Below are 17,499 nucleotides of genomic sequence, written 5' to 3'. Positions count from 1 at the left end.
TAAAGCCGTCGCGCAGGCTTTTTTTCCTTCGTCGCACCTCATCACTCTGCAACCTTTCGCACTCATCCAAAACTCTTTTCAAGGGTTTTCTTCGTTCTTGAGGGGCACCATACCGTACAACAGTCGGTATTTTTTGAGAAGCATCAACAGACAAACTCAGTCTATTCGGTTCGTGGGCAACTTCCATCCTGACGGCTTATCGCGCTTTTTTCAGTGGGCGCGCAAGAGATTCTTCTCTTCTGTGGGCTTGTGACTTCAGTGGGCTTTTGAGACAGCGACTGCTTCTCGGCCTTTGTGGGAACACTCCGCCTTGAACGTCGTTCTGTGGGCTTGTGGGCTTGAGGGCTTATCCGCCTTGAGCGGACTCGAGGGCTGTGGGCTTTGCGCACGTTTGAGAGATCCTGATGAAGAGCTAGGAGCATCGCTCCCCCATTTTGCACTGTTGGCATTGCCACCAGAGGGTCGTTGGCTTCGGCGTCTTCACTCGAGCCGTCACATTACCTGCCACTGTCACTCTGCTTTTGCTAACCACTTTTCTTTAGACAGCAATCCACTACAATGGCCAAGGACAAGTCCACCAAGCCTACCAAGGCCGCTGCCTCCAAGAAGGTCGAGACCCCCGTCAAGAGCAAGGCTCTGTCGGCTGTCAAGGACGGTCGCGTGACGAAGAAGTCCCAGACCCCCAAGTCGAAGTCGAAGGAGACGGCCAAGGACGTCGCCTCGAAGGCCTCCAAGGACAAGAAGTCGAAGAAGAGCAAGAAGGAGCCCACTCCCGAGCCCGAGTCCGACAGCGACGAGGAAATGGACAGCGACAGCTCTGCCAGCGAGAGCGAGTCCGACTCTGAGTCATCTGTTTCCGAGCCTGCCCCCAAGAAGGCTGCCTCCAAGACCAACGGTGCTGCGAAGAAGGCCGACTCCTCTGAGTCTGACTCATCCAGCGACAGCGACAGCGAGGAGGCTGCCCCTACCAAGGCTGGTGCTTCCGAGTCTTCTGATGAGAGCGACAGCGACAGCGAGTCTGAGGATGAGAAGCCTGCTGCTAAGAAGACCAAGGCCACCCCCGCTGCTAAGGCCAAGTCGGACAGCGAGAGCGACAGCGACGACTCGTCCGACGATGAGGAGGCAAAGCCCGCTGCGAAGAAGGCCAAGGCTGAGGAGTCTGACTCTTCCGACAGCGACAGCGACGAGTCTGAGGACGAGAAGCCTGCTGCGAAGAAGGCGGCCGTAAGTTGCCCAACTCAACAGCAGACGATTAATGCTAACTTCTCTAGTCTTCTGATGACTCTGACTCTTCCGACTCTGACTCTGATGCCTCTTCTGAAGAAGCTGCTCCCTCCAAGAAGCGCAAGGCCGAGGACGAGGAGAAGCCTGCCGCCAAGAAGAGCAAGACCGACGTTCCCGCCAACGCTGCGGCCAACCTCTTCGTCGGCAACCTCAGCTGGAACGTTGACGAGGATTGGCTCGCGCGCGAGTTTGAGGAGTTTGGTGAAATCTCTGGCTGCCGCATTGTGACCGACAGGGCGACTGGAAGGTCCAAGGGGTAAGAACTGCCTATCCGTGTTCTCTTTTTCATAATGCTAATTGTAATAGTTTCGGCTACGTCGAGTACACCAACATCGAAGACGCTGTCAAGGCCCTCAAGGCCAGGAAAGACTACGAACTCGATGGCCGTGCCCTCAACGTCGACTACAGCACTCCCCGCCCTGCCAACGACGCCAGCGGCAACGGCAGGGACCGTGCCAACGCCCGTGCCAACAAGTTCGGCGATGCTCCCAAGGACCCCAGCGACACTCTGTTCGTTGGCAACCTTTCTTTCGATGCCAGTGCCGACGACGTCCAGAACCTGTTTGCCGAGTACGGCTCCATCACCCGTGTCTCTCTCCCTACCGACCCCGACAGCGGTGCCCTCAAGGGTTTCGGTTACGTCGGCTTCAGCTCCATCGACGAGGCCAAGGGTGCATTCGAGGCTTGCTTTGGCGCCGAGATTGCTGGACGTGCTATTCGCCTTGACTACGCGACTCCTCGTGACAACAACGGCGGTGGTGGTGGCGGCCGCGGTGGCTTTGGTGGCCGTGGCCGTGGTGGTCCCCGTGGCGGCGGCAGCTTTGGCGGTCGTGGTGGTGGCCGTGGAGGTCCTCGCGGCGGCTTCGGCGCTCGTGGAGGTGGTCGCGGTGGCTCGTTCAACCGCGGTGGCTTCAGCGACTTCAAGGGCAAGAAGACCACCTTTGACTAATTTCGTTTCGCAAGTGTTGAAGAAACAGAACGTGGTAAGTTTTTGGACACGGTAAGGACTACGGGTGAAAATGGGCTGGGAAATCAAAAAAGGGGTGGCGTTCGCGGGTTAAGGGTTTCCTTGAGGATAACGTCGTGCTCTTTGCATTGTACACGCGGTCAGAGTAGTAGGCTTATGATATCCAACTAATGCTGCTTTTCTCAATTGAGGTCTTGCTACAAAATTTGTCCAAACCCGTGGATTCGTCTCACGATGTGAATCGGTGTATGGCGCTTGTGTCGCTCCTTGCTGAGCTGTAACTAGAATACTCGCGCATGATACTCGCCAGATGTAGCGTCTCGTGGCGTGACTTGAAAATTTCACTCATGAATTTTGGTCCGGTCTGACGTCGCACGCACGGACCATCAAAAAGTTGGGGTGAATTTCAAAATGGAGCTGTCCGCGATCCTCAATCCCGACCACGACCCCAGTACTTTACGATCACTTCACACAATGCCCAGCACAAAGCGCAAGGCCGAAGACAATGCGCCAATCCTTGGCAAAAGCAAGAAGCGCGCTCTCCCAGACGACGAAGCGCGCACCAACTTTCGCGAGGGCCTGTTTGACACCAAGGTGCTCAATGGATACAAAGAATACTACGCACAGTCGGAGCCGTAAGACGGCTTGTTTTCCTCTGCCACGACGCACTATCTTACATATACTCAGTTACAAACATGCCGTTATCCGCAACCTGATCGACCCATGTCTCCTCCGCGCAGTGCGCGACGAAATTCGTCAAAACATCGTCTTCACTCCAAAAGAAACCGACATTTACAAGATCCACCAGTCTGGAGATCTAGCGAATTTGGACGGTCTCGATGACTCGTCTCTGGCCAAGCTGCCGTCCCTGCTCCAGCTCCGCGATGCCATGTACAGCTCGGCTTTCCGCAAATACATTTCTGAAATTGCCGGCTCGGGACCGCTGTCGGGCGTGAAGACGGACTTGGCCATCAATGTGTACACCCCTGGCTGCCATCTGCTGTGCCACGACGACGTTATTGGCAGCCGGCGCGTAAGCTACATTTTGTACCTGCTGGACCCGGACACGCCCTGGAAGGCGGAGTGGGGTGGCGCTCTGCGCCTGTTTCCAACGGAAGACCTCACGAATGAGGATGGCGAAAAAGTCAAATTGCCTCAGCCGGATCCCACTGTCGTCATCCCTCCCGCTTTCAACCAATTGAGCTTCTTCACCGTCCAGCCCGGAGAGAGTTTCCACGACGTCGAGGAGGTTTACAAGCGTGGTGAGGGGGAGACGGAAGAGGAAGATGGAGGCCGCGTCAGGATGGCAATTAGTGGCTGGTTCCACATTCCACAAGAAGGCGAGGAAGGATACGAGCCTGGTCTGGAAGAGAGGCTGGCAGAAAAGAGTTCGCTGCAGCAGCTTGAGGCCGGAAAGGCCGACAAGCTCGACATGCCGCAAAAGGTGTGGCACGAATACCCAGAGCAAGACAACGAAGACAAGGGAAAGTCCAAGAAGCAAGAAGATGAGGAGGAGGAGGAGGAGGAGGAGGTCGAGCTGACGGAGGCCGACTTCGACTTCCTGATCAAGTACATGACGCCACACTACCTCTCTCCCGACACCGTCGATGAACTCAAGGAGTTGTTCGAGGAGGAATCATCCCTGAGGCTGTCTCAATTCTTGTCCCGATCGTTCTCTGCCCGCCTCAAGGCTTTCCTAGAGGAGGCTGACAAGACTCCTGAAATGCCTGCTGCAGAGTCTAAGAAGAAGAACTGCGGAGTAGCAAGGCCACCCCACAAGCACCGCTTCCTCTACAGATACCCCGAGCGCAAGGATGCCGCTGCGCAGAATGGCGAAGAGCTGAGTCCCTACGATGAGCTCGTCGACGTCTTCATCCCCAGTTTGGCCTTCAAAAAATGGTTGAGCATCACCACCAGCCTCTCGCTTCAGAAGAGCAGCCTCCTGGCGCGCCGCTTCCGCCGCGGCATGGACTACACTCTTGCCACCTCGTACGAAGAGGAGAACCCGCAGCTCGAAGTCACGCTCGGAATCACCCCGAGCAAAGGATGGGGCGACGACGACGCCGACGCGGAAGAAGCTGGAGATGCCCAGAACGGAGCCGAGGCGGACGAAGAAGAGGACGAAGACGGTGAGGACGAGGCTGGCGCCCAAACAAATGGTAAGACCACCAATGGCGACGCGAAATCCAAACCCAAGGAAAACTCCAAGAAAGAGGACGAGAAGATGCCCGACGCCCCCGCTCCGGCCGAGAACGCCGAAGACATGCCCGGCGGGTACGAAATGTACATGGCGGCCGACGACGATGACGACGAGGACGACGAGACGGGCTCGAACGACGGCGTCGAGGTCCCGGCTGACTCCAAAAACAAGGGCGGCGCGGAGACGTCGCAGACGGGAGCAGGCAAGAGGCGCAAGGCCGACCCGGCCGTGTACAGGGCGAGCTCTGGCGATGATGATGACGGCGTCCTCTTCAGCATGCCGGCGGGCTGGAACCAGATGAGCATCGTCTTGCGCGACATGGGCTCGTTGCGCTTCGTCAAGTACGTGAGCAAGTCTGCTAAGGGAGACCGGTGGGATGTCTGCGCCGACTACGAGGTGGAGTTTGATGAGGAAGACGATGGCGATGATGACGGGGATGACGAGTAAGGGGTGGTTGAAGCTATGTTTGAGGGAATGTAATTATATTTCGGCGTCGGAAAGGATGAAAAGTCTAGTACACTCTATGATACACCGTTTCGGTCTTTGGATCTACCCATTACCCGTATTCAAAGACCTCATTTTCCTGTCCTGCGACTCCGAGGCGCCATTCTTGTGATAATAAAGGACAAAGGATGCTCCCCTGAACTCCTTCTCTTCAGTTGCCGCCGGTACACTTATTCTTCCACTTTCACCTGCTCATCCATGGAAACTAGGAGCGTCATTACCCTTTCATAGGTCCACATTGTCACCGCACTTGTCGGCGCAGCCTTGATGAGGCTGACCGTCAAGCCCCTATACAAGCCCCTTGGGCCCTCTCGTCTCACAATCTGCTTAATAGTCCTGTAAACGCCCTCATAGACAGGAATGTTCTTATGAATGTACTTGGCTCTAGTCGGACCTTGCACCTGGAGACGCTTCCTCACCGTGTCCAGCGGAAAGACGGCCGTCTTGCTGAAGACGCTCGCCGTGATTCCAGCCGCGGCGTCCGTCGATCCAAACGGGAGCGGCAGCGGCGCAAAAGCAGGCTTGAGCGTCTCGTAGGACAGGAAGAAGAGGCCCATGTACGGCACAATTTGGCTCACGCCGGCGCCCAAACCGCGAAAGAAGCCACGGGGTCCCTCGGACGCGTAGATATCATGGACGGAGGCGGCCAAGGAGGTGTAGACGCGCTCAGCACCCTGGGCGGCGAAACGTGTGCGCAGCAGGTCGAGCGGATACGTCGCTGTGGTCGCAAAGGTCCCGGCCGTTGCGCCGGCCAGGAAGCTGACAGCGGCGTCGGGGGGCGTAAATGGCGGGGGTATGTTGGCCAGGAAGGAAGAGGCGGTGCGGTACGAGAGGAATTGCACGCCGCCGTAGCACAAGTACATGGCTTCGGCGGGGACATTGCCCTTCCACAGGCCAGTGATGCCTTCCTCGCGCACTATGCGCTTGAACGTGTTCAGTGTGCCTTTGTACGTCGGACCTCCTTGGGCCGAAGCAATGGAGAGCGGGTCGCTGAGGGAGTGGATTTGGAGCTGAAGGCGGATCTTGACGACGTCGAGAGGCGCGACGACGAATCTGTTATTTGGGTTAGCTTGCTATTTTGGCAAGGGAGAAATTGGTCGAGACAGTACCTAGATATCAGGCCGGCGATGGCGCCAGCCGTCACGACTTGCCGGCGTGTGCCCTGTGTCGTGTGTCAGTTTTCTGGAGCTTCGAATTCCAAGGTTTGTTGGGTTGGTGTTTATAGCATACCTCATCCTTCAGCTGCTCGACTTTGCCAGACATACATCCAGCAGGTGAAGCGGCTGTGTGGAGCGAAACGATTGAGACCGTCGCGATGTTGGGCGGAATCGGAGGTGTTGAGGAGAGGCAGCCAGGTGCGTGGGTTGTACAGTTGCGTCAGAAGCTTTGGCCCCCTGTCAGAATGCTTGTCAGCAACTCCCAAATGCTACGACATGATTGGCTGTTGCTGTCTACAGTATCAAGTCTTCGACGAACTTCGAGCTCTGGTTATCTTCGACCTGGGCCGTGGAACTTCAGTCCATCATTCAGCTGTCTCCATGCTAATTTCCCCTGCTCTCATGGACTATAAACTTTGACTTCTTCTCGACTCCTTACGGTGCTTTGTCCAAGGCTCGCTTCTTTTGTTCGCTCTCTTTCACGGACCTCAATGCCCAAGTCTGAGCTGTTGACTACCCGCATGCACAGCTTGGTTGCGCGGGCCAGGTCTCTTGAGTATGAGCAAACTCCCCTTTGTAGGATCGCAGCTTTCGTGATCGAAATTTGAGCAACAAACGTATCGCGAACGATGTTGGCTGAGACGATACAATGGGGAGTTAGAGAAGAATCCACTTAACGAGAAGCAGATCTTGGCATCAGATGGATCAACTGGTGCATGTGGTTTGTTGACAACTCAAGTTTCCGTTACTCGTCCGCAAGCGGGCCGCGGTACATGGTCCCCCCTGCCGACTGCCGCTGGCCCGAGGCCCCTCCGCATTCACCAACGACCGGGACTACACCACGTCTTCGTCCTCGTCTTGAAGACAATTTGGGAAAGAATCAGCTTGAAAGATGTTGCGCTCTTCTTTCAAGACCGGAGCCAAGAATGCTCCTGGATCATTGCGTCGTCCGAAATGGTCGGCAAATCAATTCAATTTGAGCCAGGTTCAACTACGTCGCTCTACTGCAGCAGCCAGCCCGTTGAAAGCGTCCACAGAACCTCCGGAATCGGTCACAAATGTTCCTTCAAGGGGACTTTCAGGAAATCTTCCTCAATCTGAAAAAGCTCTCACTTCCATCGTGTCGTCATTAAATGCCAAGCAGATTCGTGACAGCTGCACCTGTCCTCAATGCGTGGACCCATCAAGTTCACAAAAGAGCTATCATACCACGGACATTCCGGAAAACATTCAACCCAAGGCTCGGCTGGCAAACGGAGACTCCAGGGTGATTGAAATCAAGTGGCAGAACGACATTCCAAACTGGTCGAACGATCATGTCACGCAATTCTACCGCAACAACGCGGAGGCAAAAGACACCATATACCACCCCATAGCGCCTGTAGACCGACGCATCTGGAATGCCAAACAAGCGCGGAAAGTTTCGGAACAGAAAGCGTTTATCGACTTCCACGACTACGTGCACAACGACGAGACATTGCACAAGGCGCTTGAGCAGATCGGACGCTGGGGCATCGTCTTTCTCAAAAACGTACCCGACTCTGAAAAGGCCATCGAGAGTATCACGGGTCGCATCGGGCTGCTCAAAGAGACGTTTTACGGGCGAACGTGGGACGTCAAGTCGATGCCGCAAGCCAAAAACATTGCCTACACGCACCAGTACCTCGGGCTGCACCAGGACCTCATGTACGTGAGCAACCCGCCGCACCTGCAGATACTACATTCGCTGCGCGCACGCGCTCCGGGCGGCGAGTCCATGTTCGCCGACGGCTTCTGGGCTGCGCATGAGCTGCTCAGGCGCGACAGGGCCGCCTTCGATGCGCTGTGCACGCACAAAGTGCCGTTCCACTACCGCAACGACTCGCAGTCCTATGTCAAGTGGCGGCCGACCATCGAGCTGGGGGCCAGGACGAATCCCACGACGCCAGTCGTGCACCCAGAGCAAAAGGAGGCAGACGCAGCAGCGATGCCAGCATTCAGCGCCGACGCGCCCGCCGACTTGGGCCTCCACGCCATCAACTACTCACCACCATTCCAAGCACCGTGGCTGGCGACGCAGACGGGGCACCACGCGTTCCCCTCGGCGCAGCATCAACCGCTCTCACGGTCACAATTCGACGAGCTCTTCTCCGCGCTGTCCCACTACCGCCGCATCCTCGAGGACCCGGCCAACATGCTCGAGCTGCGCCTTGAAGAGGGCCAGGCCGTCGTCTTCGACAATCGCCGCGTCCTGCACGCGCGTCGCGAGTTTGACGCCACCAAGGGCGAGCGCTGGCTCAAGGGCGCCTATGTCGATGACGATGTCTTCTACAGTCGCTGGCGCGTCTTGGCGGCCAAGATTTCTGGAGCTGAGCGCGAGGAGGAGGAGATGCGGAAGGTGCTCTATGGAGGACAGCGGGCGTAGGACCGGGGTACGTGGGGACAGGGGTGATGTTGGGGAGTGACTTTCAAGCCGACCTTTTACCTTGATATTTTGTACATACATAGTGAATGCAAGAAAGTCATTTCGCTGCTTTGTAACCAAGGTGCAAAATCTTGGGCGCGTCAATGGTGACTGCAAGAGTGTTCCTTCCTCACCATCGCTTACCCATCACGCAAACTGTGCCAGAAGCCCGGCCCAAAGAGTCCGCCAAAGGCTCCCGCCAGGTAAGACAACAAACAAACGAACAAAGCAGGCAGCCAACAAACGCCCCAGCCGCCCGCGTAGATGTGGTCCAGACCAGAAAACAAACATTCCAGCCCCATCTCGCCACGCTCCTCGACGTTTAATCTTGCAAGCCAGCCCGTCCTCCATCCAATCCACACGACGAAATGCCGCCCATTCCACCTCGTTGCAAACCTCACGCATCGAATCGGGCAAATGGACAGAGGAGCAGATGACTTGGACCCCGGACGTGCGTCAGTTTTTTTGCCACAGGTGAGCAGGCGGGCGTGCAAAAGCCAGCCACCAGACGTCTGGACTCTTGAAAGCAGGCCGATGAGGGGCGGCGCGGCGCGGCAGGCTCCGTTATGAGCAATAGGGCAGTGGCGCGTGTGGCATAGATGGAAGCGGCTTAGACCAGGAACGGGGTGGCGGTAAATGAGTTTGGTACAAACAAGCGAGCGAGGGAGAAGGACGGAGAGCGGTCCTGATTAGTTTGAGCGGCAGCATTTATTCTGACGTCGCTTTGGTCCAGGTTATGGATGTGGCAGGAAAGGGAGCTGTGGGACGGTGAAGGTGAGGAGCCCAGGTGGCGAGCGCAGTGGCTGTTAGCAGCGTGGAGGCGGTCAAGAAAGAGTCGAATCTGAACAAGCCATGTCCATACGTCGTATGAGTGAGACTTTCCCAGAGCCATTGGCGAGGACAGGGTGACAGGACGGGTCAGGGGGTTGACAGGATGGAAACCCGGGTAGGTGAAAAACAGTGTCCTGGGTGTGGGAGAACTATCAGTAGCACAAGAGAGGCCCGCCTGTCTGTCTGTACATGTTCTGACAGGAGGCGCAGAAATCAGGTACATAGCTCCGAGGAAATTGTTGACTTCAGTGAGGGGAGGGGGTTGGAAGACATCCAAAGACAGACCAAAAGCAGAGGCCTGGGATGAGGTCTAATGTCGAACTTCAGCTTGGGTTAGGCAAGCTCATCAACGTCGCTCAGGCTCTAGAGAGAGGAGGGCCGCACAAGTGCGGAGTGCCGCGCGACACTCAGAGCAGGCGAGGAGACTCAAGACACAGACGGCCGGGGTCCAAAACACGGCAGAAAAATGCAGCAGCCAGTCAGTCGTGAGTAACCGGCTTCGAGCGTCCCCCGTACGTTCTGAATGGCGCTGAGTGAGCCTGTTGCCTGCCTGTCGCGTCCGACATGGCTGGTCAGATGATCTGATTGGTGTAGAAGCGCTGTCTGCAAGTGTCCGTGCATGTCCGGCGCTGCGCGACGATGCGAGTCGGCTTGGAGCGTCCAGTGCGGTGTCTTCGTGAAAGGGAACACGGACATTATTGTCAACCCCATGCAGAGTATATTTTTGCAGTCTGGCTCCGCAGGGGAGGGGAAGGGGTTGATGGAAGAGCAGACCTTGGTCACTTGGTTGGATTAGGTGACACAGCAGGGCTCGTTGTGTTGGATGATTGGTCAAATGTGGTGAGGACATGGATATTGATGACTGAAACGGGCGACGACATGCCTCGTCGGGTGAGATATCGTAGGGGCCGGGAAGCGGTAAGATTGAATACAGACAGCGTCATTCTGCCAATATCTCTCAAAGTTGAAGTTGCTTGTTGCCTCGAAACACTGTCCCATCTGTTGTTTGGTTAGCTTTGACCAATAAGCACCAATGGGAACACAGGACTGGACTGGGCTGCCACGCGCATGGCTGCTCCTCTGGCTGGACTTTTTCTGATCGACAGATTCAACGCTGCGCTCGCAGCTGAGACATGCGGTAAGGCAGGCAAAAAGCAAGGATGCGTACAACTTCGACAAGTGTCGATCTGTGTGACCATCACATGCGGGTAATTTTGTATGAAGGCGAAAGGCAAGAATAGCCCGCAACACTCGAGATGATTCTGGGATCCAGAGAGATCCAAAGTATCTCCTTTGGGACAGTCTTGGACTTGCTCTTCGGATCTGCAATGTCGCGGAAAACAAATCAAGATCAACGCAATGACTGGAAGCGCAGCAGCATTCAAGTAACCGAAAGCAAAGAAAATTATGAGGGCATCATCTGATGCCGATATTGCGCGAGCATGTTCATTCTATTCCCTTACACTCCTGGTCAGCCGGAAATGCCTGAGGATGTGTCCCGTCTCTCCCGCAGAGAAACCGCTCGCCGTAGTAGAAATTTTGCAAGCCGTTCATCTAGCCCGGAGCAGTCTTGTTGGTGAGGCGAGCCCGATCGAGCCGGAGTGTGAAGGCTTGCACACAACTGAGAATGGAAGGAAGTTTCCTACTCTTTCCAAAGAATCCATGGTATCCTACAATTTGGTAAAGACAGACTGAAATGAAATTTGTCCATTGGGTTTTCGTAAGCGTCTCCTCTTGCGGTGGCTCGTATGCCGTAAAAGTCCCGCCACCCCTATATGATGCAGACAGATACGGGGTAGGCTCTCTTGGGTCCGCAGCGCAAGGCGATTGTTTAGAAGTCGGCGCCGCCGTTGCCATTGTGATGGCCGACAGTGTAGCCAAAGGCGGTGTTGTCGTTCTCGGAGCCGTCGCCGCTCAATAAGTTGTTGTCGTTGGAGCCCTCGGCATACGCGGCGGAGGCATTTGCACCACCTGACGCGCTGCCACTGCTGCCGGCAGCGGCATTGCCCTGTTGATTGAAGCCAACGGCAGGCTTGTTCTGATTTTGGAGGAGGGTCTCGAGGCACCAATCAATACCAATAGTTCAGATTATTCGTGTTCTGCCAAATGTTCGGCAACAAACGAAATGGGGAGGGGCAGCTTACTTCGCGGTAGCGCGACAGGTATATTTTGAGCGCTTCGGCATAGTTCTCGAAGCCAAGCGAGGTCATGGCAAACAAAATGTCTTCTCCATTGACCGTCTTGCGCTTTTCCTGCTGGCATTTCTCCGAAGCTGTGGCAAATGTGAGCGGCTGAAGCTGAGCGCGGGCTCAATAGGCACGTACCTTCGCTGGTGATGAAGGAGATGAACTCGCTCACGCACTCTTGCATGCACTCCTTTGCCTCCTTTGCTATTTTTGCATTTTCGGGCAAGGCCGTCTTCATGATGCGGGCGACTGGAGCAAAGTTGCGAATGTTAGCATCTGAGGCAAAACCGTCGGATTTGCTTTTGGACGAATTGAGAGGCGGCGACGAGGATGACGGAGGAGATGCAGACGACATGATTCAGGCCGCCTGCCGACCGGCTTGCGGACGAGGCTCGCTGGAGGAACGCTGATTCGGTGGCAGAGGCGGTCGAAACGCGCGACTATGTGTGGAAGGTGTGCTTGTCGCGACGCCAGGCGTAGCATTTGTCGACTTGCAGCATGTGGTTGAGGGAGCACGCAAATCAGACGAAAGAGAGGTGCATGCTGGGGGAACGTACCGTTGGCAATGGGCAGCCATCGATCCTGCTCCTTGACCTCGAACTCGTAGCCGAGTCCTTGCGCTTGTGTATCCTGAGCTTCTCTGTCCATATGCGGCTCCGAACTTTCGTCAGGCGACTGCGCTCCAGGTTCCACGTCCGTCTTCTTCGGGGGGGTGGCCGACATGTTTATTCGGCCAGCTGCAGGCCCTTTCGGGACCGCAGAATGAGTCTGTGACGTGGACTGCCAGCGAATAGGTCTGCGAACAGCCAGCGCAGAGGCACGACGAGCCGGCCGGATATGCGACCTGGTTGATGTGCGTCAAGGGCAGCCGGGGCTTGTGCGACTGCGGCCTGGACAGGGCAGGCGGCACCGCAGATGCCAGGAAAGCTTCCGGGGCGAGCGCTAAGGTACAATTGTATCGACGTGCAGCAGCAGACGACTGGGGTGCTGAAGTGGAGGGGGAGCGGGGGGGCCGGTTGTGGTGGCGCGTCAGAGAGGAGGGCGATTGGGGAGAAGTGGTGCCGTCGTGAGTGCGACGCGGCTCCGTCTGCGTCTGGCTGCAGGCGCGCGATCTGCGATGTATGTGTTACTGGCCAGTTGCGGCGCGCCCTTGGGCAAGGCTTTAAGGTCTGAACGGCTGCTCTGCTTTTTGAGCTCGGCCAGGCGCGACTTACCTCTCGTACACGTTAACCGGGCAGCAGAGGTCGCGTGGTATGTACAGGGACCGACGAGACAGGGCTTGTCTGGGAAGTGGTTGGTCCAGAGGGCGAGATGGCGAGGAATGGCGGGTGTTCTCACGGCGATGAGAGGTGCGAGGAGGAGTGAAGGAGTGAGAGAGTGAGAGAGAGACTGATTGAGAAAGGTGAGGGTCCGTCCGGTCGTGAAGCTCAAACGAACTGCCCTGAAGCTTCGACTTCGGCGCCGCCGCCGCGACAACAACGAACACCACCACCACCGACTGCTACCTCAACTACGGGCAGTTGGCTCTCTTCGACACCAGTCTCGACACCAACGCGCCGCAGCCAATGCGCCGCCGGTCAGCCGCCAACTGCGAAACAGTGTTGCCGCTGCGCTGCGATGCGATGCACTGCGCTGCGCTGCGCTGCGCCGCGCTGCTGATTCGACTCTGCCCACTGGACGACAAGGAGCAGTGACGACACCGGGCACTTGCGGGAGCTCGAGGCTGGGCTGACAGAGGGGACTGGGACCGGGACCGATGTGGTGACGGCGAACGGGAATGCAGCAAACAAGACAAGACGACCTTGAGACAAGCACGCACGATCCAATGAAGAGGAGGATGAGGAGGAAGTGCAACCAACCTACGGATACCTGACCTTTCATCTGCCCTGGCCCCAGCCCGGGTTTAGGCGACGGCTAAAGACTGCCTGCGCTGCGCGTCCTCCATGTCCAGGGCATGTCCATATCCCGGCCTGGTCGAGCTCCCCTCCCCCACCCCCCGGCGTCTATTAGAAAACGGCCTGAGCTTGTCTCTGCTCGTGGGGTCCGCCTCCTCATTGGCCACGACCGGCACTCGTCCTCTCTACCCCAAGGCCCTCTGGACCAGCCAACCTAATCTCGCGTGGACACAGTTGCGGGACGAGGCAACGGCCCATTCCGTGATACATGCGCGGCATCAGGCATGCAAGCCGGAATGTCACTCGACTCGCCTTGTGCTCCCAGCCAATGGCCGCTCTGCTCCACCATGCGGCATACGCCAGCGGCACCCTCTTAGCACACCATCGACAGGATGATGTGCTGTTCTCGCCCTGCTGTAAGATTCATGATACCACCTGCTGCTTATGCTTCCCTCGACGTGTATGGGTCGCAGCGCATGAGCCGACAAGGCCCACGAGGTGGCTGAGACAACAGCCTTGCCCTGCTTCACCCCCCAGTGTCCATCTCCATGAGCTCCCAATCCTTTGCGAGCATTGCTATTGGGGTTCCTGATTTCCTCACGATCTCTGGGTATCCTATTGTCGACACGCCCACGCTCGCGGGACTGTTTCTCCATGTCAGGCGTCGATCCAGCTTTGGACCCAGCTCCGCGCCAACACATCCTGCAGCAGCACCCAGGGCGTCAAGCCACCAAGGCTCAGCCTCGTAATGAAGGATGCAGTTGAAAGCCTCGCACCACGCCCACCCATGACGTTGTTCCAACCGTTCCTCCGAGCCTTGGCTGCCGTGGACATTTCACCGTCCTCGTGCAAACAAACCCCATGTTGCAAATGTGATGGATTCTATATACGCAAGCTTTGACGCCAGTGTTGAATGCACATGACCTTGACACGTTCTTGGTTTCCCGAACCATGCATCAGGTACAGCTCATCCTCTGCCGACTTTCATCTGGGTTCTCGGGCCTCAAACTCGCCAAATCCTTATCCCCAGTTCTCAAGCGCGCTCTAGCGAAGTCGCATGGCCCACTTGCGGCCGTGCCTTTATTTTTGATCTCTCCCGAAACAAGAAGTCCACGACAAGGCCTTTGGATAACGTTGGTCCTTCGAAGTGGGAACTCGTTGGTGTGGCTAAGAAGCTCCGCGTAGCAGCTGTAGAAGCAGTGCGTGTGGGCCAAGGGATTGCATCGCGGACGGTTGTCCTTCCACCCGGCATCGCGTGGGGTCTCCGGTGCTACAATCTTGATTGATAAACCAATTTATTGCTGCACGACCTGGACATTGTTCTTTTTCTGCAAGTACATGACGCATTAGCAATACACCCAAACCCCGACCAAGGCGGCATGTGTGCGCCTGGCCCAGTTTCCACGTCTGACGACCCACCTTCCACTTGTCCATCTCCTCCTGCTTCGACTTGTACTGCTTGAGCAGATCCTCCAGGACCTTCTTCAAGCCATCCGAATTCGTCTTGAGCGCCGGCACTACCTCCTGAACTGTCCTCTCCACCAAGACGCCATTGATCATGCGGAAGCACTTCCGCTCGCCGGAGAGGGGCTCCAAGGTCTCGAGCACAAGCCTATGATTCAATATGAGCGGGTGGACGGGGTGAAGGCGAGGCGAGAAGCGGTGAAGGCAAAAGTAAAGAGACTGGAGGGGAGGAGGGGTCTCTCGAGCGGGACTGTCGAGGTGCGCTTGGGGTGGGGATGAGGTTGCGCGTCAAGGTCGTATAATCGTACTTGTGTTCTTCAGCTTCCTGCTCGACATCGCCGATCTTTTGCGCAAGCTGTTGGAGGATGTTCTTGTAGTTGGAATATTGGATTTGCAGCTCTGCGGCGGGGAGGGTTAGCTTCGCCGTTGGTGCCAGTTTGTCCCGAGACGCGCGGGAAGGCAACGCACCTTGCTGCTTTTTCGAGTTGACGGCTTGCTGCGACATGGTGCCCCGAATGTTGCGCGTCCAGGCCGTGGAGTTAAGTCTTCAACGAGGAAGAAACGCGGGCGAGCGATGATGCAGTGCGTGTTGGTGGGGACTTCTGGGTGGTAGGGACCGCTGGCCCGGCGCGGATCCTAGCACAGACTCTCCCTCTCGCAGCCCGCGATTGGGGACGGTTTCCACCTCTTCCGCTGGCACTTTATTCGCACCACCTCTCTTCCCATCCAGACATTCTTTCGCACTAACTACATAAACATCCTCTCTCGTTCCTCGGGTCCAGTCCAGTCCGTCGCAATGCATCCTCACCTGCACACAAAGGACAGCGCGCGTAAGTCCTAGCATCCTCACATTGTCCGGCGCATGCGCTAACCAGCCCGATTCGCCGCGACAGCCTGCGAGGAACTCGCCAACGCCCTCGAGGAGTGCAGCGCCAGGGGCTTCCTCTGGCGCTGCGCCGGCATGTGTACCAAGCCCAAGCACGCCCTCAACATGTGTCTGCGCGCGACACGAGTCGACCGAACGGCGAAGAATCGCGAGGAAGCCAAGCTGAAGCGCGAGGAGGTCAAGAAGACTTGGGCAGACATTGATGCCAACTCGTAGGAGTCTTCCAAGAATTCAAAAGCATAAAATCTCTCCTCTCATGAGACGGTGGCTCTTCTTCTGCGTACTGTCACTTTGGGGTGGCTGAAAATACGGATCGGGAATTTACATGGCGTACGGGTTGGATTGCTGCAGGAAGCGGGAAAACTTGCATGTGCGGAGTTCAGTCGGATCTCTACTTTGCCTCATACTATTCGAAGGACAATTAAGACGACCATGCGACAGCCTTGGAATGGGGAGTGAGCGCCCCGGTCTTGCGTCTGATCACGCCAGTGTCGACTCTTCCTCTCCAGACCACGCAGTTCCGAGACATGCCTTCCGCTCAACAGTCTCATTGCAACCATGCTCAATCTGTAAAGGAACACAGGATAAGCGAACCACAACCGTGTACTCAAGGCAAATCGAGTCTGGTTCCGTGGCCCATTTCTCCTTCTGAAGTCCTCCCGAAATATTTCCTATCCCTCCGTCAGAACACGACAAGCACTGTTTTATGCTCAGGAACAGCGACCAGTATTATCTTCAAAATACAGTGATATAATCAGGCATGTGCCGGTGAGGAATCCCAGGCAAATAGTAAATATTTTTATAATTACACAATGTCCTACTACGGCTTCCTGGGTCGACTCTACCGTTCAATAATTGGCCTTTCCCACTGTATAGCATTTTGGGCATGAGAGAGTCAGGTGTGATCGCCAGGCGCATAAAAAGCGAAAAATCGGCTGGGAGATCCTGATCGGAGGCCATCCATTGCGGAGGTGCACATCTGCAGCAATGACAACCACCACCGTTTAGATGTCATGTAGTCTTTTCCAGTGTCTCCACGCGAACACGGAAACATACAAATCCATGCGAGGCAGTCGTGAGCGGCATCGTTCGAAACTGAATAGTGTAATCATGGGGAGTCTGTGTTAGCCCAAGGCTTGATTAGAAATATTCGGAGAAGAGGGAAAGGGGGACGAATGCGAGGCAGGCGTGCTGGATATTTGTTAATAAGAACATTTTCCTTTTTCGTTTACATCTCCTCATATTCAGCTCCCGAAGGAGTGAGTGATTGATCGCTTATTTGCCCAACACTTTGTTGACCAGACTCGCCTCCAAATGCACGCCTTGCAGAGTTGGTACCCGGGAGACACTTCTTGCATACCACCAGGCCAGTCTGCGTTTATATTGGGTGTTGAAATCGGACTGAGCGTTGTATGTTTGCTTACCACGTCCCGTACATCGTCTACTTCCCTCACGTCCCTCTGCCTCATGATAAACTGATCGCCATCACACGAGTTGAAAGTGCACTCAGCAAGCCCTAACTTCGTCTTCCGTGCTTCAAGTTGCTTGTTGATTAAGGTGATAGGTATCTGATAGTAGTCCACGCCGGCTCCTGATTCCCGCCAGCCAGTTGCATATCCCATTCGGCTGACTCGTTCGCTATCCAAGTCGCCGACACGCTGAAAGGCCACTGATCTTGTCAT

General features: G+C 56.1%; 7 protein-coding genes across 7 annotated transcripts; 4 read left to right on the top strand and 3 right to left on the bottom strand.

The window, feature by feature from the left end:
- Positions 1-406: 406 nt before the first annotated feature.
- On the top strand, positions 407-2,287 carry J3D65DRAFT_210811 (uncharacterized protein). Its single transcript, XM_066794501.1, has 3 exons — positions 407-1,224; positions 1,272-1,540; positions 1,591-2,287. Exons 1-3 carry the CDS (start codon positions 559-561, stop codon positions 2,231-2,233), a joined length of 1,578 nt encoding a protein of 525 aa, XP_066658633.1. The 5' UTR covers positions 407-558; the 3' UTR covers positions 2,234-2,287.
- Positions 2,288-2,651: 364 nt separating this feature from the next.
- Positions 2,652-5,066, top strand: J3D65DRAFT_613452 (Oxoglutarate and iron-dependent oxygenase degradation C-term-domain-containing protein). The gene is made up of 2 exons (XM_066799117.1): positions 2,652-2,886; positions 2,939-5,066. Exons 1-2 carry the CDS (start codon positions 2,663-2,665, stop codon positions 4,896-4,898), a joined length of 2,184 nt encoding a protein of 727 aa, XP_066658632.1. The 5' UTR covers positions 2,652-2,662; the 3' UTR covers positions 4,899-5,066.
- Positions 5,012-6,611, bottom strand: J3D65DRAFT_210000 (mitochondrial thiamine pyrophosphate carrier 1). The gene is made up of 3 exons (XM_066794498.1): positions 6,186-6,611; positions 6,065-6,117; positions 5,012-6,008 (listed from the first exon to the last, which is right to left on the bottom strand). Exons 1-3 carry the CDS (start codon positions 6,216-6,218, stop codon positions 5,126-5,128), a joined length of 969 nt encoding a protein of 322 aa, XP_066658631.1. The 5' UTR covers positions 6,219-6,611; the 3' UTR covers positions 5,012-5,125.
- A 337-nt stretch (positions 6,612-6,948) lies between these two features.
- J3D65DRAFT_613448 (gamma-butyrobetaine dioxygenase) lies at positions 6,949-8,632 on the top strand. Its single transcript, XM_066799116.1, has one exon. It carries the CDS (start codon positions 7,005-7,007, stop codon positions 8,514-8,516), a length of 1,512 nt encoding a protein of 503 aa, XP_066658630.1. The 5' UTR covers positions 6,949-7,004; the 3' UTR covers positions 8,517-8,632.
- Positions 8,633-11,217: 2,585 nt separating this feature from the next.
- J3D65DRAFT_644178 (CCAAT-binding factor complex subunit HapC) lies at positions 11,218-12,295 on the bottom strand (the record flags this gene model as incomplete). The annotated part of the gene is made up of 4 exons (XM_066802136.1): positions 11,218-11,442; positions 11,531-11,658; positions 11,711-11,871; positions 12,126-12,295. 4 exons carry the CDS (start codon positions 12,293-12,295, stop codon positions 11,218-11,220), a joined length of 684 nt encoding a protein of 227 aa, XP_066658629.1.
- A 2,412-nt stretch (positions 12,296-14,707) lies between these two features.
- Positions 14,708-15,789, bottom strand: J3D65DRAFT_210065 (Prefoldin beta-like protein). The gene is made up of 4 exons (XM_066794499.1): positions 15,400-15,789; positions 15,240-15,330; positions 14,887-15,079; positions 14,708-14,795 (listed from the first exon to the last, which is right to left on the bottom strand). The coding sequence occupies exons 1-4, from the start codon at positions 15,434-15,436 to the stop codon at positions 14,763-14,765; spliced, it is 354 nt and encodes a 117-aa protein (XP_066658628.1). The 5' UTR covers positions 15,437-15,789; the 3' UTR covers positions 14,708-14,762.
- J3D65DRAFT_664728 (cytochrome c oxidase biogenesis protein Cmc1-like protein) lies at positions 15,728-16,033 on the top strand (the record flags this gene model as incomplete). Its single annotated transcript, XM_066802764.1, has 2 exons — positions 15,728-15,761; positions 15,825-16,033. The coding sequence occupies 2 exons, from the start codon at positions 15,728-15,730 to the stop codon at positions 16,031-16,033; spliced, it is 243 nt and encodes an 80-aa protein (XP_066658627.1).
- Between the last annotated feature and the right edge of the window lie 1,466 nt (positions 16,034-17,499).

The sequence above is a fragment of the Phyllosticta citribraziliensis genome (assembly GCF_038025025.1).
Source record: "Phyllosticta citribraziliensis strain CPC 17464 chromosome Unknown J3D65scaffold_2, whole genome shotgun sequence".
Classification (NCBI taxonomy): domain Eukaryota; kingdom Fungi; phylum Ascomycota; class Dothideomycetes; order Botryosphaeriales; family Phyllostictaceae; genus Phyllosticta; species Phyllosticta citribraziliensis.
This window is presented reverse-complemented; position numbering and strand designations above follow the sequence as displayed.